This window comes from Gopherus flavomarginatus, chromosome 1 (assembly GCF_025201925.1).
Source record: "Gopherus flavomarginatus isolate rGopFla2 chromosome 1, rGopFla2.mat.asm, whole genome shotgun sequence".
In the NCBI taxonomy this organism is placed as follows: Eukaryota; Metazoa; Chordata; order Testudines; family Testudinidae; genus Gopherus; species Gopherus flavomarginatus.
The window spans coordinates 154,871,684-154,893,167 of NC_066617.1; the positions used below are offsets into that span (position 1 = coordinate 154,871,684).

General features: G+C 48.0%; 1 protein-coding gene across 1 annotated transcript; it reads right to left on the reverse strand.

The window, feature by feature from the left end:
• Positions 1-1,670: 1,670 nt before the first annotated feature.
• On the reverse strand, positions 1,671-21,132 carry CSTA (cystatin A). The gene is made up of 3 exons (XM_050921486.1): positions 20,985-21,132; positions 3,624-3,725; positions 1,671-2,631 (listed from the first exon to the last, which is right to left on the reverse strand). Exons 1-3 carry the CDS (start codon positions 21,051-21,053, stop codon positions 2,503-2,505), a joined length of 300 nt encoding a protein of 99 aa, XP_050777443.1. The 5' UTR covers positions 21,054-21,132; the 3' UTR covers positions 1,671-2,502.
• Positions 21,133-21,484: the final 352 nt, after the last annotated feature.

The window sequence follows — 21,484 nt, forward strand, 5'->3', positions numbered from 1 at the left end:
TCCTTGAGGACCTGGAGCTTCTCTCAGTATTGTGAGAGTGGTCCTGTTGCGATCCTGGAAGTGGGAGGGCAGAAGGGAAGGATCCACAAGATCCGGGATCTCAGTTAATTACAGGGGACAACTAAAGATATAACAGGGAAAGGAGTGAGATCACAGGGCTAAAAGAAGGGAACCTGAGGGGGACACTGACCAGAGAACCCCAGACAGCGCCCACTGCTCCTCAAAGGTATCAAGGGTGCCAGCAGATGCCCGCCAGAGGAACTCTGCCCGGATATGTGAGCAGACGGAGGATCGGAAATACGTCTTGCAGTTGCAGGAAACCCCGTCAGCCAATCTCCTCTCCCTGGTCTTGTAGATGGCCATTTTGGCCAGTGCTAGGAGGAGGGTGTCAAGGAGGTCACACAACTGTGTGGGGTCATGGATAGGGAGTGAGTAGATAAGGAGGTGAGGGGAAAAGTGCAGCCAGAAATGTAACAGAATATCTAAGAGGAGCCGGAATAGGGGCTGCAACCTGGCAGACTCCAGGTAAATGTGCACCAGGGTCTCCCTCTCACTGCAGGAAGGGAAGGTGTCTGGGATGGGGGTAAACCACGCCAAATACACGCCTGTGCTCACAGCTCCATGAAGAAGCCACCGATATCTCCAGTGGGCATTGGGACCAGGGTGGAATATAGGCTAGCCCACTGGGGCTTCTCACCTTCCTGTGGCAGGAGGTCCCTCCACTTTGCGTTGGGGTGTGGAGCACAAGCATGTATAGATGTTTCCTTGGCACAGCCTGGAAACAAACTGGCTGCAAATTGTGCAGCTGGTTCACGGTGAAGGGGCAGGGGATCCATCCAGGTCCACAGGGCAGGGCCTGGGGTGGCGGGTGGACGCGGTGTGCCCTCTCACAGGACCCAGTCAAGGTAGGCCCGAGCAGCCGCAGGGAAAGCAGCCCTCACCTCACCTCCTGAAGTATGCGCCAGGGAGTACAAGGCCTAGAGAGCCCCATATGCCGAACAAGCATCAAGTGATCCACCCAGGTGATCCACCCAGTCTCCCTGGTTCAGAAGGTCTGCGACTCTCGTGACTTCTCCCAGGACCAACCTATGGTGCACTGAGGGGGACTCCACCACCTGCAAACGAAGTTGGGGGCTGTATAGCAGGGGCTCCGCAAGGAGATCTGCCCCCTCGGTGGCCACCATGGACCTGGTCATTGAGAACAGTTTCTAGGTCTGGAGGTGGTCCTTGTAGAAGACCGGCAGCTGGGAGAGGTCTCACGGAAGACCCCTCAGATGGAGACAAAGGAGCTGCCAGTCATATCAGAGCCCTCGGAAGTGACGCAGAAAGGCGTGCGCAGTATGCTCCACGCTTGACTACCTGCAACATAAAAGGAGCCTCTGCAGGGCCTGGAGGTGGAAGACATGGACCAGAGTGCGCAGGCACTTCAGACACTGTCCTCCCTCCTCCAGGGGCAGGTGGAAAACCCCTCCAGAGGCCTAGTGCAGTCCTGGTCAAAAGAACTCCAGAATTAATTTCTGGAGGTTGGCCAGGAAATCCAGGGTTGGGACCAGGGTGTTGAGCTGCGGCCAAAGCATGGACAGGACTAGCTGATTGAGTTAGCATGCTACAAATATAGCATAACCTTTGTTCAACCAATTAATAAATAATAATACTTAGCTCTTATATAACACTTTTAATCTGCATTTTCATGGCAGTTGGTCTGTCAGGGAGATTGCCCTTTCTTGGGGCTGTGAGGAAGATGGCCCTTATAAAGAAAACAATTCAAATCAACACATACATTTTCAACAACAGCTAAGAGAACAGAGCGAAACTCCTGCTAAATACACCTTGTACCTTCCTTAGAAATATTATCTGTTCAGAAGTGGCTATGTGGTTTTAATGCCTTACAATGGCTTTTGTTAAGATCTGGTGAAGAAGTACTGTCATATTTGACATGTCCTCTGTGGGGAACTATATCATATCCTTGCAGGGGGATGGATTTGATTGCCTAGTAAATGCTTCTATTTCAAATGACTATGATCCTATTTCTTTTCACTTTTTCAAGTTTGCTCCAGTGTGTAAACCTCCATCTTTATCTCCCTAATAATAACGTTTGTTCTTTACAATGTATTGCGTAACATTGTCATTCTGTAACAAGGCTAGAAGAAATTCTAATTCTTATACTGCTCTATGTCACAGTTGTACTGGATACACTCCCTTTTCTCTTTAGCTCACAACAGTTTCTATGCACATGAGTCTCTAGTCACTTACACGGAATTTATGCTAGTGTAAATCCATTGATTTCAAATCGAACTTCACCTGTTTTACTCTAGTGTAAGTGAGAGCAGAACCAGGCCCCTTCTTTGGGATACTGAGGAGGGAGGGAAATCTAGAAAAGGAATTTATATTTCAGACAGGATTTTTAACTGCACTTTCATTCTATTCATTGGTATAGGAAACATCACTCTGTAGCCTACAAAAAAAATAAAAAGAATTGAGAGAGGCTCTTCCGAAGAGCCGCTAAAAGTAAGTCAGCTCATCATGCTTAGTCTTGCTGCTCTGGTAACTGGAGAGGCTCAGAGGTTTGTTCTCATGAGGAAGGCTTTTGAACACCCGCAAGTGCAAGAACTCCTCATTGCCAACATGGACCTGAAAGGTAAGAAGAAAGTGACAGTAAGTTCCATGCAATAAAAGCCTTCCAGGTACAGGACATTTTAGCGTGTGTGTTTTGGGTTGGGAGGAAGGGAAGAGAGGGCCAAGGAGGGGCTGTCTTCTTGTTGGGGTACAGATTAGAAGTCATGAGCTCTTTCACACATTCATTGTGTGGCCTTGGGGCAGGACACTCAGGCACAGAAAGGTTGTTTCCCATCTGTAAAACAAGGATAATCAGACTTGTTTACCTGACAGAGGTGGTGTAGATTTATTAATGCAGTGAGGTGCTCTAATCTAATCTGGGACCACAATCTGGGTCCCCCTTTCCAGGCTTCTTTGCTTGAGTGACCAGTCCTCCCACAGCCTTTCGTTCAGGTCTTTACCCCGAGGACTCCCTCTCTTCCAGCATTTCACTCCTCCAGGCCAACCCGCCTGTCAGACCTACCCCTCAGGGGAATCCATCCTCCTTCAAGAACCCTCAACTTCTGGGCTCAACTTCCCCTGACTGGGACGGTTCTTCCCTTTTTCCTAGGGGACACTGCCTGAGGCTTCTGCTTGCCAAGGGTCCCCAGCTTTGGTCTCTTCTCACCAACAGCCTTCCTCCAAGCTCCTCATCAGCAGCTCATAGTTACTGCTCTCCGCTAAGCAACTCCTGCCAGCTCTTCCTTGCTACTTCCTGTTTCTCTGTGTGTGTGTGTTTGTCTCTCTCTCCCCACTCCCACGGTCTCAAACAGTTCTCACCTTCCAATCTCACCCCTCCCTCCTCAGGGTCCAAGTACCCTCTTTTAAGCCCAAATGGGGGGTTAGCTGATGAGCAATAGGTGTGCTGGACCCCATTCCCTCTTAAAGGGGGCAGCCCCTCTGTGACACTCATTCTCAGGGCCAAATCGCAGGAACCTCTTTGTAATTAACTAATTGAACAAGAATCAAGTATAAGATACTACGCATATAAAATTCAAACTGAAAACCTATTCCCCACTGCTCTGTACCTTGATGAAGTAGTTTATTCCAGCAACCACCTGAGTTTTAAACTCCACAGCAGTGAAGACCTCAAATTTCTTCCCTTCTTTTTCTTCCACCTGAAGCTTCACCTTAAGAAAATAAAAAAAAAGGAGAGGGTTTTACTAGTTATTCAAGGCAGATGTAAAGTCTGGAACCCATGAGCTCCACTGTTAGTGTTTCTAAGACGCGGTATACAGGTCACACTGTTGCAGAATCTCTGGACATGTTGCTCTTCATGTTTCTCAAAAACGTAATGGCTAAAATGTGAGATGTTCCATAAAGCAAGATGTAACAGATGTGACAATTTCTTGCAATATCCCTGAAAAAACTTTACTGAATGAAGTTCAAGTATCTTTGGGATCCAGTGCATTAAATACAAAGATTATGTATTATTGTGGGCTGGGACTGTATGTTCTCTCTCTAAGGGGGAGATGTGATATGAACCCTGGTAAGTGTTACGACCTTCAACTGACCGTATTTAATAATGTGCCAGACAAGAATGAATTTTTGAGACAAACAGTATCAGGTACTTTGCCTGGGGTATCTCCAAGGGGAGGCGAAAGCAAATTCTCCACCTCCAATTATGCCAAAAACCCAGATGTTTGAAGCTACACCCTGAGGAGAGGACCATTTTTCACTGATCACCTGTATCCAGAGTCTCACGATCAAAGGCCCAAGCTGTATAAAGGAGAGACTGAACCATTCTGAGCTAAAGGCTGTTATGAATTCATAATCACAAAACTCCGGTGTGCGGTTTGAAGGACTGACTGCTACCACAAAGAGCTGGTGGTAACCTGTAACTGCTGGCAATTGCAGCTATTCATAGCCTGTGGAGAGAAAGCAAAGGCCAGACACGGGCCTGTTAGGCAGTCTGGCTTGCTGAAAATATCACAGTGTGGACAGGAAACTCTGCAGCTTGGAAAAACCCTGGTCAGGAGGGAGCAAGGCATGTGTGTCCACCAAGAGAAGTGACAGCTAAGGCGCAGGGATCCTAGAGTGGGTGCCCTTGGGGGAGCACCGAGAGGAAATACAAGTGCAGATGCCCTGAGCTGTGACACAGAGGCACTAATTGGCCCCAGTGCTAGACAGGCAGTGAAACTGGAGAAGCAGCATGGTTCAGCAGACACGGTATGAGGCTGGAAGTCAGGAGATTTGGCTTCTAAATCCAGCTAGCCACCTACCTTGCTGTGTAACCCTTGCTATATAATAACAAGTTATTTCCTCTGTCTGTCTCAGCTTCCCTTTCTTTACTATGGGAAAATCATACTGATCCACCTATGCAAAGTGCTTTGAAATCTACAGCTAAAAAACACTAGGTGTCAAAAACACACAAAACCATTCCTCTTGGCAACAAGAGTCCTCTTCAGATCCATCTTCCTTTTCAAAATTAAAAACTGTTATTAATACCTGGAGGCACAGAAGGACTCAGACTTTGTAACACTCAGAGTCACGGCATCTGTTGCGCATCTGTGACTTTCACAGCATCTCACTGCAAACCACAAAGCCTGAGTTAGGCACCCAGGTTCCCTGTATAATGAATGGAGAGAGAGGGGCATCTTAGACTGCAAGCCACACAAAGCCAGCACGCTAGGTAGGGAGCTGCCTAAGCTAACCAAGGCTAGCCGATGCTAACAAAAGGGCTATGCCAACCTCCACTCCTCCAATGGAAATAAGTGCCTAAGTTCAGGCTGCAGGGAGGTGTCACTCGCCGTTTAGTGAGTCCATCTGGTGTCAGGTGCCTAAATAGTTTCTTGTGGGAATGAGTTAGGTGCCTGCCTTGCCCACACAAAATGGGGAGGGGGGGACACAGGAGGAGGAAGAGCCAGGCTTTTCAGCCCACCATTCAGAGCACTCACCTGGGATGTGGGAGAACTAGATTCTTCCCTCTTTCACTTAAGGGGGAGAAGGGAGACCCCTGTTCAAAGCTTTTCTCCCCTGAAACCAAGAGAGGAATTGAACCTGGGTCTCCCACATCCTAGGTGTGATAACCATTGAATTATGTGGTCTTCTGATGTGGGGCTCCCTCAACCTGTGCTGCTGAAGCTGTTCTGCTGTGGATCAATGATGAAAGAGTCAAGAGTGAGGGACTGGATTCAGGACCGCCTACCTCACCAGTGGGTGCCCGAATGACCTGGCTATAGAGTCACACTCTCTCTCTCACACACTCACTTGCCCAATGACTGTTCCATGGTGTACCAAGTACTTAGACAGCACCGCCACTTCCTTCTTCAGCCAGATTTTGAATGAGACTCTGTCTGATAGATGGCCTCTGGGCACGCTTACAAGAGCGCAGGCCCTGCACGTGACTTACATGGCTGACTGCCTGTCTGGCTCTGGCTCATGGATCACACGGAGGATTAGGATGGAGATAGGCATTTGGATGCCTGGAGAGAGGCAGCAATGCACATGCTCAGAGGCAGAAACTTAGGCACCTTGGATATTTTTACCCTGAAGACTTTGGCACTGGGTGAATTTAGACACCTACAGGATCTGGAGGAAGTTTTGTGGATCGCAATGGAACCAAAACTGGGACTTGGAACCTAAATCTAGGCCTAAGTATTTAGTACTATGTAATCACGCATTTAAAATAAATCTTTAAACTAAAACATCTGTGTTTCAGAAAGGGCATCCACTGAATATTACAACAGAAGTATGTGCTTCATTCCATGGTGGAAATCTAGGGCGTAAGCAAAAGAGCAGTAATAGTTCTGGTATGCAAGAATCAACTAACCCACAAATGCTACACTTAGCTGAGAGTATAAAGACATCTGTCTCCTTTCAGTTGTGCTGCGCATATGGCATGCATGGCTTTGTTTGTATGAGACATACAAGTATAATAGTTTTTAATCCTGAGGGAATTCTGCGTCATGGCAGGTGCACAGAATTCATGTCCCCTGCAGATTTCTTTGCTTCCCCGCAGAAGAATGAATTCTGACGGGGAAGCAATAGAAAAGGCACAAGAGCGGTCACACGCTGATCCCTGGCAGCGCAGGCTGGTTTGTTTGGGCAGCCAGAGCAGTTGGTAGAAATGTAAATCACCGCTGGTGGAGAGTGGGCAGTGTGTGTGTGCATGACGCACACACACACTGTCCCTCTTGCTCACTATTGCAGCACACTTTGCATGGAGGGGAAGGGCTTTGGGGTGTTCCTGAGGTAAGCGTGGGGCAAGCTCTGTTCCCCTCAGAGCAGAATGTAGTGGCCTGCTTGCTTAGTGAATTGTTCCCATTGTCTTAGTGAATTCCCCTAAGAGTATAAAACAGGTGTAAAAGTTTTAAGGCTCCTTTATATTGCCAGAATGGCATAAAGAACAGTCAGGTATCAGGGGGTACCGTGTTAGTCTGTATCCACAAAAACAACAAGGAGTCTGGTGGCACCTTAAAGACTAACAGATGTATTTGGGAATAAGCTTATGCCCAAATACATCTGTTAGTCTTTAAGATGCCACCAGACTCCTTGTTGTTTTTGTAAAGAACAGTATGGCCTTATAAATGCCTATGGTGCTTCAGTGATTAAAACTGGTCTAAATTTTTGGACTGAAAAAAAATTCCTATGAAAATGTAGTCCATAAACTGTTTCTTACTGACCTTTCTGCAGATGGTCAGCAGCAAGTATAAATTGTGAGTTTGATTCCCCAGCCCTCACTTGCTCTTCAGTTGCCGATGATGTAACATTGAGCATATGGCTGCATATATTTGTTGACTAATAACTAGAAATAAAGGTCAAACTTAGGTACATTACCATCAGGCAAGAGGGTCTGGGGATTTCCTCCAATGCTCCCCACTCCCATTCTCCATCCATTGTATTGGACTTTAAATAAGTTACCGAAATAATTGAAATCAGAGTAATTATATTGCATCATTTTGACAAATAAAATATGCAGCCTATTACAGAATTTTAAAATATTGTGTACAGCATTTTTAATTTTTTGGCGCAAAATTCCCCCAGGAGTAAGTTTTTAAACCATAAAATAATTTGGTGCCGAAGTAATGTCTAAAATAAATATTTTAAAACTGTCCTGTAGAATAAGGATCCCATTTCCTATGGGAATATAAAGACCAGTTAAGTGTGAGACTTTAGGAAGTCTGTTTAATAGATCTTTCACAGTATGATACTTATGACTAGTAGTAATAATAAATAAGAAGTGTTATAAAAATAATAAGTGTTTTGCATTTCAAAAATTCTTTGATCATTGATTGAAGTTTCCAACCCTTTGTGAGTTAGGTATTCTTATTCCCATATTACAGAAAGGAAAACTGAAGTACAGAGAGAGGAAATGACTTGTCTAGTATCATAGACAGAGGCAGCGATAGAACCTGAGAGAATTCACAAATTACTGTTTGTCTTTCTGTGCTCAGTTCATTGAAACACACAAGCTATAGCATAGGCTTTAGGTTGAAGAGAGGGATAATTTCAAACTTTACTTGCAAGGACAAGGCAAGCTAATGATACTGACCAGTAATGCAGCCTTGTAGTCCCTGCCTCAACCCCAGCTCAGCACAGCTGATCTCACCTCCTTTGGGTGCATGGCTATGTATCCTCCACCTCTCACAGTTCTCTGCTGTGCAGAAACACAAGTAAGGAGCATATACACAATCCAGCTCAGAAAAGAAAATTCCTATTCCCTGTAAATATCCATTAAACAGGAGGAAAAAACCATTTGCCATTGTATTGCTGAGTCAGCGCACCTGCTCCCACTCCCCAAGCACAGAGTGTTCCAACTGGCTGCTCCTCAGGATACTCTGTGAAATTGTGGAGTGGAAATTTACCTAAAAGATTCCTGCATCCAGGACTCCTCCCACTCCCCACAAGAGAAGAAGACAGGACCAAGAACGTGCTCACTTCACAGTTGAGCTAAGCTCTAGGCCACTCATACTAGCACGTTCTCATACTAGGGCATGAGAGGGAGCTCTGACCACTCTGTATACTGTGTGTCACAGGGGAAGAGCTATGCGCCCCACCTGCATCCCCCCCACATGAGATGTACTCTTATGAAACTCCAAAACTGAAGCAGTGAAGCTCCAACTCGCCTCTAGGCCTGATTCTCCCCATGCAAAATGTAAATAACCCCCAAGCAATCTTGTATTTTACAATGGGTGAATACAACCCACAGAGGGCGCAGTCAGTCTTAGCCCAATTCCTTTTCCTACAGTGCTACAGGTAAGGATATTACTAAGAGCCAGACACTGGACCGAGTGTGCCCGTCACTGCCAAACTGCTGCTGTTGCTGCGAACAGTGGTCTGCGATGGATGTTAGATGGGATGGGATCTGAGTTACTACAGAGAATTCTTTCCTGGGTGCTGGCTGGTGAGTCTTGCCCACATGCTCAGGGTTTAACTGATTGCCATTTCTGGGATCGGGAAGGAATTTTCCTCCAGGGCAGATTGGCAGAGGCCCTGGCGGTTTTTCGCCTTCCTCTGCAGCATAGGGCATGGTTCACTTGCTGGAGGATTGTCTGCAGCTTGAGGTCTTCAAACCACAATTTGAGGACTTCAATAACTCAGACATAGGTTAGGGGTTTGTTACAGGAGTGGGCGGGTGAGATTCTGTGGCCTGCATTGTGCAGGAGGTCAGATTAAACGATCATAATGGTCCCTTCTGACCTTAAAGTCTATGAGTCTAACATTCTGTGTAAACACAACTGAAGTGCTAATGAGCTAATGTTGCAACACTAAACAAAAAGAAAAATCCAGTAATATCATGGCCTCCCCCTCAGTGATTCTAGATCCTGCTCTGAGTGTTAGAGGTTAAGCAGACATCCTGGATCAGCATATTTTATTTTTCCACCCTAAAGCAAAACACTTGGCTCCACAGATGCAGATGAGCCAGTCATATGCAGCCTGGAGCTGACATTATTACCACAGAAACAGTGACTCACAAGAGCATGTGACTGACAGTCCCAGGAGGGAGGGGAGCTCACAGAGAAAAGTGGTTCTGTGGTCCAGAAGGAGGGAGGAGGCAGACCAGTTGAGAGTCTCTGGATAAAATTAAAAGGGTTAAAAAAATAGGGTTCATGTCAAGGTGCATGTGTGTGGGGGAGGATGCTACTATAGACCACCAAATCAGGAAGAGGAGGTGGATGAGGCATTTCTAAACTACAATAAAAATATCCAAACCACAGCATCTGGAAGTAATGGGGGACTTGAACTACAGACATCTGTTGGTAAAGTAATACAGCAAAACACAAAATCTCCAATAAGTTCTTTGTATGTATTCAGGACAAGTTTTTGTTTCAGAAAGTGGAGGAAGTAACCAGGGGCACAGCCATTTCAGACTTGATTCTGACCAGCAGGGAGGAATTGGTTGCAAATCTGAAGGTGAAAGGCAATTTGAATGACAGTGATCATGAAAAGATGGATTTCATGATTCTAAGGAAAGAAATGAGTGACAGCAGCAAAATAAGGATAACGGACTTCAAAAAAGCAGACTAACAAATTCAGAGAACTGGTAGTTAAGGTCCAATGGGGAGAATATCTAAGGGAAAAAAAATCAGTTCAAAAGAGCTCTAGAATCATAGAATATCAGGATTGGAAGGGATCTTAGGAGGTCATCTAGTTGAACCCCCTGCTCAAGGCAGGACCAACACCAACTAAATCATCCCAGCCAGGACTTTATCAAGCTGGGTCTTAAAAACCTCTGAGGATGGAGATTCCACCACCTCCCTAGGTAACCCATTCCAGTGCTTCATCACCCTCCTAGTGAAATAGTGTTTCCTAATATCCAACCTAGACCTCCTCTACTGCAACTTGAGACCATTGCTCCTTATTCTGTCATTTGCCACCACTGAGAACAGTCAAGCTCCATCCTCTTTGGAACCTCCCTTCAGGTAGTTGAAGGCTGCTATCAAATCCCCCCTCACTCTTCTCTTCTGCAGACTAAACAAGCCCAGGTCCTTCAGCCTCTCCTCATAAGTCATGTGCCCCAGCCCCCTGATCATTTTTGTTGCCCTCTGCTGGACTCTCTCCAATTTGTCCACATCCCTTCTGTAGTGGGGGGACCAATACTGGATGCAATACTCCAGATGTGGCCTCACCAGTGCCAAATACAGGGAAATAACCACTTCTCTTTATCTGCTGGCAGTGCTCCTATTGAGACAAGTGTGTAGGGACCAAAATCAGGAAGGCTAAGGCACAAAATGAGTTACACCTAGCAAGGGACATAAAAGGCAATAAGAAGTGGTTACTTAAATATATTAGGAGTAAGAGAAAGATGAAGGAAAGCGTAGGTCCTCTACTTAGTGGGGAAGGAGAACTAAGAACTGATGGCATCAAGAAAGCTGAGGTGCTTGATGCCTATTTTGCTTCAGTCTTCACTAAAAAGGTTAACGATGACCAGATACTCAACACAGTTATTGACAACCAGGGGGAAGGAATGCAAATCAAACTAGGGAAAGAACAGGTTGAAGAATATTTAGTTATGTTAGAGGGGGAGGTATAGCTCAGTGGTTTGAGCACTGGCCTACTAAACGCATGGTTGTGAGTTTGATCATTCAGGGGCTATTTGGGGATTAGTCCTGCTTTGAGCAGGGGGTTGCACCAGCTGACCTCCTGAGGTCCCTTCCAACCCTAATAATCTATGATTCTATTCAAGCAGAGCAGATGACATTCATCCTAGCGTCCTTAAGGAACTAGCTGATGCAATCTTGTTAGTGATGATCTTTGAGAACTCCTGGAGGACAGGTGAGGTCCACGAAGATTGGAGAAGGGCAAACAAAGTACCTATCTTAAGAAGGGGAGACAAGGAAGACCCAGGGAATTATACACCAATCAGCCTAACTTCAATATTTGGAAAGATACTGAAGTAAATTATTAAACAATCAATTTGTAAGCATCTGGAGGATAACAAAGATGTAAAAAACAGTCAGCAGGATTTATCAAGAACAAATCCTGCCACACCAACTTAGTTTCCTTCTTTGACTGGATTGCTGACCAAATTGGGGGGAGGGGGAGCAGTAGACATGATATAACTTGATTTTAGTAAGGCTTTTGACACAGTTCTGCATGACATTTACAAAAGAAAACTAGGGAATGTGGTCTGGATGAAATTACTATAAGGTGGGTGAATAACTGGTATTCAGATGGTAGTTATCAATGGTTTGCTGTCAAATTGAGAGAGCACATTCAGTGGGGACTTGCAGGGGTCATTCCTGGGTCTAGTACTAATCAACATTATCCAAATCCTTAATGAAAATAGAGTAGAGAATATGCTTGTAAAATCTGAAGATGACAAGATGGGAGGGTCTGCAAGCATTTTGGAGGACAGGTTTAAAATTCAAAATGACCTTGACAAATTAGAGAATTGGTCTGAATTCAACAAGATGAAATTCAATAAAGACAAGTGCAAAGTATTTCACTTAAGAAGGAAAAATCAAATGCACAACTACAAAATGGAAATAACTATCTAGGTGGTTGAACTGCTGAAAAAGTTCTGGGATTTATAGTGGACCACAAACTGAATATGTCATCAGTATGATGCAGCTGCAAAAAAGGCTAATATCATTCTGGGGTGTATTAACAGGAGCATTGTATGGAAGATACAGATGATAATTGTCCCACTCTACTGAGCACTGGTGTGGTCCCAGCTGGAGTCCTATGTCCAATTCTGGGCACCAGAATTTTGGAAAGATGTGGATAAACTGGAAAAAGTCCAGAGGAGAACAATAAAGATGACAAAAAGTTTAGAAAATTTGACCTATGAAGAAAGGTTCAAATAACTGGGTATGTTTAGTCTTGAGAAAAGAAGACTGAGGAGGGACCTGGTAACAGCCTTCCAGTATGTTGAGGGCTGTTTTAAAGAGGACTGTGATCAATTGTTCTCCACGTCCACTGAAGGTAGGACAAGAAGTAATGGGCTTAATCTGCAGCAAGGAGGATTTAGGTTAGATATTAGGAAAAAAAACTTTAACTATAAGGGTGGTTAAACGCTGGAATAGGCTTAAAAGGGAGGATGTGGAATCCCATTATCGGAAGCTTTAAGAACAAGATGGACAAACACCTGTCAGGGATGGTCTAGGTTTACTTGGTCCTGCCACAGCACAGGGGGCTGGACTTGATGACTTCTCATGGTCCCTTTGAGCCCTACATTTCTATAATTCCACCAACTGCACATCCTCTTGTAGCTTGAAAAGTCTGAGGCTGGCCAGTCAGAATCCCATATGGGAGAGTACAAAAAAAGCAAACATCATTCTAAGATGTATTAGCAGGAGTATGTCAGCAAGACACAAGAAGTAATTCTTCTGCTCTACTCCATGCTGATTAGACCTCAAATGAAGTATTGTGTCCGGTTCTGGGCACCACATTACAGGAGAGATGTGGACAAATTGGAGAAAGTCCAGAGAAGAGCAACAAAAATTATTAAAAGTCTAGAAAACATGGCCTATGAGGGAAGATTGAAAAAATCGGGTTTGTTTAGTCTGCAGAAGAGACAACCGAAGGGGAACATAACAGTTTTCAAGTACATAAAAGATTGTTACAAGGAGGAGGGAGGTAAATTGTTTTCGTTAACCTCTAAGAATAGGACAAGCAGCAATGGGCTTAAAGCACAGCTAGGGCAGTTTAGGTTGGACATTAGAAAAAACTTCCTAACTGTCAAGGTGGTTAAGCACTGGAATAAATTCCCTAGGGAGGTTGTGGAATCTCCATCATTGGAGACTTTTAAGAGCAGGTTAGACAAACACCTGTCAGGGATGGTCTAGTCCTGCCATGAGAGCAAGGGACTGGACTAGATGACCTTTCGAGGTCCCTTCCAGTCCTATGATTCTATGATTTTAACAGGGGGGGTTGTTTGTTTGAATGCTTTTCCGGGCAAGGTCAGCTAGTTTAAAAGCAACTTCACATTTTAAAATAATGGATAAAAAGCTCTTTGCCCATTCTCCTGATTAGCTGAATTTTGGATTATCTGATCTAGCCCCAGTCCCAATTAGATCAGATAAACTGGGTTCTACTGTAATTTGTTCCAGATACAGGGCTGGCAGAGAGAACTTTTCCCCTGGAGCAAGGGGAGTCTAAATTCCAACCTAGTTTCTGGTCTGCCCTTGGGACCTTATACAGGTCCAGGGATCTCAGGGGCGTCAGGGGGGCCATAGCCCTCCCACTTTTTGAAAGTGGATAGGCCTGACCTATCCAACTTTTGCCAGGGCAGACTTTGCCCCCTTCCCCTCCTCTTTCCCCTGAGGCCCCACTTCCCAGCCAGGCCAACGTGGAACTTGGCTGGGGAGCTAGGGCAGTTGCACGTGGATCCTACACCAGTCCAGGCCTGTGTCCCCGCCCCCCAGGATCCCCACTGGGCCGTGGAGGTGGAAGGTCCATGACTCTGCGTGGGCTTCCCACAGCTACCTGCACAGCTCTCGGGGTGGGGGAGGGGCCTCAAGGCCACTGCCCAGCCATGGTAAGACCTGTGCAGGCAGCTGTGGGGAGCCTGGGGGCAGGAACACAGGGGGCTGTTTACAGCTCACCCTGAGTGGGCTCCCTGGCCCCGCTCCGGCTTTTGGCTTGGCCAGGGCCAAGGTCTTGGGGTGGGGGGAAGGAAGAGGAGGGGCGGGGCGGGGCCTCGGGAGGGCTACTTTTGGGAAGGCTCCAATGCCCTTGCCCAAGCCTCATAGCAAAGCCAGAATTAAGCCTATAAGCATTTGAGAGTAATTTTTATAAACCCCTTTTGAGTTCATCTTTATTAAGTTATGCATGACTTGTCATTTTTGAAGAATTTTTTGGGCACGTTTCGAAGCCTCTCCTTTCCAGTGGAGGAGGATTTCGTCCTGTGTTTCAACAAGACATAAAACAGTCTCTAACTGGTCTTGTTTAAGCAAAACAAACAACGATCTCCCTCATTCAAAGTATCCCTAAATGACAGCCCCTGCCAGGGCCGTCCTTACTCATACGTAAAGTACACAGCTGTGTAGGGCACCAGGAAGTTTGGGGCACCTGCGCCCTACACAGCTGCATGCTGCTCCAACCCCTGCTGTCTCTTCCCCATGGCCTCTGCCCCTGTTCTGCCCCACCCTAGCCTCATCCCACTCCCCTGAGGACTGAAGCAGGGCCAGGCCTGCACTCACTGGTGGTGGGAAATGCAACGGCGCGGTCCAGCCCCAGCCACGCCACCTCTGAGTGCTGGGGGTGGTTCCCCCTTCCAAGCTAGCCCTGCCTTCCCTGCGAGGCGTGGGTCCCCCACCCCCACCCCACCAGGGGAAAGGAGAGGCTGTGTAGGGCCCCAGAATAGCTAGAGATGGCCCTGGCCCCTGCTCTTGATTTACAGACCCCACATTCCTGTGCAGATGCGACCCTCCTGAGAAATCATCACTGGCATCACCACACTTCTTTACTCTCTGCGGCAGATAAGCATCTCATGCCCTGAACAGCAACTTAAACTGCAGCAAGGGAGATTTAGGTTGGACATTAGGAAAAAGTTCCTAACCGTCAGGGTAGATAAACACTGGAATAGATTGCCTAGGGAAGCTGTGGAATCTCCATCTCTGGAGATATTTAAGAGTAGGTTAGATAAATGTCTATTAGGGATGGTCTAGACAGTATTTGGTCCTGCCATGAGGGCAGGGGACTGGACTCGATGACCTCTCAAGGTCCCTTCCAGTCCTGGAGTCTATGAGTCTAACTCTGCTTGTCACTCAGTTTCCATTCTCTATACATGCTGTTTACCAAAAAAAAAAAAAAAAAAAAAAAAGTTGCTTTTATTTTGTAGTGCATGGCCATCTTTCCCTCTCTGTAGGGTGACCAGATGTCCTGTATTTAAGCCCTCCTGCAGGCGTGCCAACTTTGTTTTTTTTAAATGGGCAAATTGTCCCATATTTTCTGTCTCCCCCCAATCAGTACTGCTGGGCCCAGCTGCTGGCTGGATCCCTGCTCGCCAGCCGCCTGCCCACCCGCAGTGAGTGTGGGGAAGGAGCAGGTCCAGTGGCCGATGGTGGGTGTGCAAGGCTGGTGGCAAGGCAAAGACACAGAGTGCAGGGCCAGGTTGCTCCTCCTGCTAGTCTGTCAGTGCAGGCCCTGCTGCATGACGGCTTTTAGCCGGCAGGGTCCTGGCCCCTCATCCTACTTCCAGCCAGCACTGGCTACACGCCGTGAGCTGCGATGGCTGGTGAGTGCGGGCAGGTGCCAGGTGGCGGTCAGTTATGTGTCACCTCTACTGCCCACCTCTCAGCCCTTTACGTGCTCTCCCTCTAAATGTCTTTTTAACATGGGCTCAGTCAACTTGATGTCAATTTGAACGTTTGTACTGACTGCCGCTGAACTCATTTGAAAACGAGTAATTTTACCAGATGTCTCATTTTCAGCATAAGGAGGGGAAATATGGTCACCCCACCTCTCCGCCTCTTAAACAGGTGCTCTCAGGTCAAAGGCCTCCCCCTCCACCACCAATGTCCCTCCTCCTCAGCAGCTCCCTAACCTAGGGTTACCATATTTGAACTTTCAAAAATGAGGACACTCCATGGGGGAAGGAGGGGGTAGCCCCACTCCCTAGTCACTCCATCCCACTGCCTGCCGCCCACAGAACCCCCAAACCCATCTAACCCCCTTTGCTCCTTGTCCCCTGATTGCCCCCTCCCAGGTCCCCTGCCCCTAACCATCCCCGGGACTCTACCCCCTATCTAAGCCTCCCTTCTCCTTGTCCCCGACTGCCCCCTCCTGAGATTCCCATCCTAACTGCCCCCACCAGGATCCCACTCCCTACCTGTCCCCTGACCTCAGTGACTTCAGTTGCATGTCCAGCCACAGCACTTGTCCTCAACAGTTTGGGAGTCACTCAGTTACTGCTACACTCCCATAAACAAAAAATAGTCAGTCATTCTCCATCATTGTAATAAAAACCTTGATAAATATTCATAGAAAAGGGGACCTTTCAGTAAATAAAACCAGAATAGAAATAACTTCAAAAAGTTCTCTGAAATCTTCGTTAATAGAGAAAGCTCCAAGAAGATCTCCAAAAGCTAAGCACTTTAAATGTTTTTATTTTCTTCTGGGTTCATATTCACCTTCCTGCCAAATCAAAGAACTTCAATCTTGAAATATAAATATTGGCCATTTTCAGACATGCACTTAATTCTTCTTCGAATGCATGACTTGCAGTGAGTTTTTATGAAAAAGTTTTATAGGCCAGGTCTTATATTCGCCACAGTTTGCATCACTGTTGAATAATAGCTGACTGCATCTCCAAATATAATGTATCAGAGGGGTAGCCATGTTAGTCTGGATCTGTAAAAGCAGCAGAGAGTCCTGTGGCACCTTATAGACTAACAGACGTTTTGGAGCATGAGCTTTCGTGGGTGAACACCCACTTCGTCAGATGCATGCATGACATGCATCTGACGAAGTGGGTGTTCACCCACGAAAGCTCATGCTCCAAAACGTCTGTTAGTCTATAAGGTGCCACAGGACTCTCTGCTGCTTTTACAGATCCAGACTAACACGGCTACCCCTCTGATACTTGACACCATGCAAGGCACTGCATTTAGCCGTATGGAGTGGAAATCCAAATATAACACGTATGTAGGCAATGAGTCAGACTTAATAGTCTTATTGGATTCTGAATTTATTGCAAAATTGAACTAAGTGCTTTGATGAAGCAGTTTTTACAAACACTAGTATGAATTGAAGCTAGCTGTTAATTAATTTCATGTCTGTTCTGCGGATCTGACAAAAAGCTTGGCAAGAATTTAGACAGTAGCCATGGCAAATGTTACAGAATACCACCATGGGTAAGGGATTACATAGCTACTGCCAGTGGCTGTAAACAAAAGAAATGATGTTTTAACAGTTAGCCAGTGAGAAACCATAATATTTCCATGATTACACAAACAGGTCTCAGAGTCTCCGCCTTTCTTCCTGATGTGTTAAAAGCAATTACATTGGTTAATAAAGTTCAAAGACAAGTTTTGTTTTTCCTGTTCACAAAGTGTAAAGGACAGAGCCTCTTTAGAATGCTGGGTGTTCAGGGCCGCCCAGAAGATTCAAGGGGCTTGGGGCAAAGCAATTTCAGGGGTCCCTTTCATAAAAAAAATTTACAATACTATACTCTCGTGGAGGTCCCTGCGGGGCCAAAGGCAAATTGCCTCACTTGCTGCCCCTGCCCCTCCACCCTGGGCAGCCCTGGGAAAAATAAACATTTTAAAACCTTTTGCATCTTGGTACAAACCCAGTTTTGAGAAAACTTCTTTTCAAGTCACCTTTACAAGGTATCACTGGTTCTCAGCATCAGCTAGCGCTAAAAGGCTCTAAAGCTCATTAAAAAGGTTGGACAAATATTTTCCATCAAAACTTTTTTTGGATCGAAAACTAGGGATTTTTAAAAAGCAGAAAAAAAATCAAGTCTGCTTTCCTTCAAAATTTGTTGTGGGTTTTTTTTTCAACTGAAAAGCTGAAATTAGTCTGCCAAAACCTGAACATGGTTTGGGGTTTCAGAAGTGTGTGGCCAAATATTTGCTGCTTGTTGTGTTTGTTTAAAGAAACAATAAAAAAAATTGTGCTTAAAAAAAATCCAGAACTTTTGAACCACTTCAGCTTGTGACCAAATGCCTGAACCCATCCAGTCAGAGATTTTTCCAGGTGATGGCTTCCTTGACTCACCTCTCTCTCTACAACTTTGGGTTCATTTAGCTTAGAACATGAGAATGGCCATACTGGGTCAGACCAAAGGTCCATCCAGCCCAGCATCCTGTCTATCAACAGTGGCCAATGCCAAGTGCCCCAGAGAGAGTGAACCTAACAGGTAACGATCAAGTGCTCTCTCTCCTGCCATCTATCTCCACCCTATGACAAACAGAGGCTAGGGACACCATTCCTTACCTATCCTGGCTAATAGCCACTGTTGGACTTACATTCATGGAGGTTATCTGTTTCCTAGACACTGGCTCCACAGCGTCCCTCACAAACTAAAGATGGTTACTGTGGGTTTGTCTTTAGTATAGACAATGTACATACTCAACAAACTGAGCATTTGAGCTTGTTCCAGAATCTGGGATGAGCCTATATTGTGAAAACTGAAATGCTCAAAATAGCACGTGTATGTGTAGGGTGCTAAAATTAAATTAACCCAGAGGTTCTCTAACTGGGGGTTGGGACTCCTCAGGGGGTCACGAGGCTATTACTGGGGGTCACAAGCTGTCAGCCTCCACCTCAAACCCCGCTTTGCCTCCAGCATTTATAATAGTGTTACATATACAGTGAAACCCCGCTATAATGTGACTTTTGGGATCCAAAAAATTACATTGCGCTAAATGCGGGGTCGCTGTATAGTGGAGTTTCAAACCAGTCAGGTTTTAACTGGTCCCCAAAGTGGTGCACTGAGGTGCCCCTGGTGACTAGTGCCCAGCAGGGGAGAGGAGCCACGGCTCCCTGCCTGCCGGGGACAGAGAACTCCGGGGCTGCGGCCGCCAGTGCTCTCTGTCCCTGGCAGGTGGGGAGCCACAGCTGTCTTGAAGCGGGAGAGAAGCTATGGCCCCGCACATGCCAGGGACAGAGAGGACTGGTGTCTGCAGCCAGAGTTCTCTGTCCCCAGCAGGCAGGGAGCTGCGGCTCCTCTTGAAGTGGGAGAGAAGCCGCAGCCCCGCCCCTGTGGGGGACAGAGTTCACCGGTGCCCGCAGCCCCGGAGTTCTCTGTCCCTGGCAGGTGCAGGGCTGCAGCTTCTCTCCCCTGCCATGGTGTTGGGGACCATTGGTACAGTACCTACCTGTATTATACTGTACCTTAAAAGAGGAGCCAATCTGTGATCACATTATATCCAATTTCGTGCTATGGCGGGGTTTGACTGTATTAAAAAAGTGTTTTTAATTTATATGGGGGGAGTCAGACTCAGAGGTTTGCTATGTGAAAGGGGTCACCAGGACAAAAAAGTTTGAGAACCTCTGAATTAACCCCTCTGGAGCCTTGGGGAATGCAGGGGAGGCGGGGTATCCCTTGATAGGGTTGGGAAGGAGATGGGTGGTGTAGGATACTGCTCTTCTCATGTGAATCATCCCCTACAGAAAAGATAACAGATTGGCTCTTTGTGTTAAATAGCTGTCTGCAAGCCTCAAACTGCTGAATGAGCTTTAGGGTAGGGTAGAGAAGGCTGTGCCTCCCTAAACAGCCTGGCCCTGCCCCTATCCAACCCCCATCCACTTCCTGCCTCCCCGCTTAGAATCCCTGACCCATCCTGCTCCTTGTCTGCTCACCGCCCCCACCAACCACAGAACCCCACCCCCCACCAACTCCCCCTGTTCCCTGTCCCCTGACCCCTATCCCCCCCCCTCACTGAGTCCTGACAGACCCCGGAAAACCCACAATCCAACCTCCCCATTCCCCATCCCCTGACCACCACCCCCCAAGAACTTCTGCCCCTTCCCTGCCCCCAGGACTCCTTACCCCTTATCCAACCTCCCAGCCCCCGGCCCCACCTCCCCTCACTCCCAGAGCCTCAGCAGGCTGCGTCCAGGAGCCGCCCTGGAGAGCACTGCAGCGGCCTGACTCCAGCAGGGCCTGAGCTCGCAGCCCCGCCCCCTTACCACACAGCTCCAAGCAGGGAGGAGCTCAGGCCCCGCTCGAGCCACTTCGCTTTAGTTCTATCCAGGGTCACTCCTGGGTTACCCCCGCCTCTCCGAGCCTCAGCGCGCCGCATCCAGGAGCGTGCCTGGTCCCTGGACAGCGCTGCAGCAGCCTGGCTCAGGCGGGACCGGAGCTAGCAGCCCTGCCCCCTTACCAGGCAGCTCTGAGCAGGGAGGAGCTCAGGCCTCGGCCAAGCCACGCTGCTTTAGCTCTGTCCAGGGCGGCTCCTGGGCGCGGCACGCCGAGGCGCCGGGGGGAGTGGGGAAGGCAGAGGCGGGGTCACAGCATTCTCGGAGGCGGCCCTGTGGGTGATCTAGTCTTACCATTATCTCTCCAGCTATTTTTCTAAGTAAAATAAGTTACATATTTAACGCTGTCAGACAGATTAACATGAGCAGATAATACAGGCTTTAAAAACAGAACTATAAACCGGGGCAAATGAGGCACAAACAGAAAGGAAACGGAGAGGCGTTTGCTAAGGGAACAGCAGCTATTATTTAGGACAGGCAGCTCTCTGCCCCCGGGATCCCGAGCCCCTTCTCCCACTCTCCGGCCCCCTCCCCTGCAGCTCAGAGCGGCGTGTCTGGCTCTGCGCCCGCGGGGCGCCCCGCCCCAGCGCTGCCGGAGATCTGAGGCTGCAGGGAGGCCAGGGAGGGGCTTTGGCTGCCGAGGAGGCCCCGGTCAGCGGCTCAGTCCGGCCCGGCCGCTTTTCGGTCTTTAACCAGCCGCCCCGGGGGGATCCCGGACATCCCCCCCGGGGTTTGTAAACCGGGAACTCGGCCACGTGGAGACCCCGCCTAACCCGGCCCCGCGCCCTCACCTCGTCGGCAACCTGCTGCGCTTCCGGGGTGGCCGGCTGGGCGCCCGTCAGCCCCCCGCACTTCATCATCGCGGCGCAGCTCGGAGCCTGCAACAAGCGAAACCGAAGGGACCTCGCAGGGAACAAGATTCCGTCACGTGATCCCGGCTCGGATTGGTCGGGCCGCGGCAGAGCGAGAATAACGGGGAAACAGCTCCTGTGCCGCTCCCCGCCCTGCGCCGGCGCGTGGGAGAGACGGGGCGGGGCGCGGAGCCGCGGGGGGCGGGGAGTTGGCCCAGGCCCGGCAGCCCGCACTGGGCTGTGGCTGAGGCTGGATCCCCCCCCCGGGATCGCTCGCGCTTGGTTCGGTCCCTGCCCGGGGCGGGAGCGCTCGGACAGCCCCGCCCGGGGGAGATGAAGTCCGGGCCAGGCGCAGGGCGGAGCTCTGTGACCCGCGCAGGAAAATCCTTCAGCGCGCGTGAGAGGGTTTGAAAAGAGCCTTTAGCCTCAGCGCCTGGCAG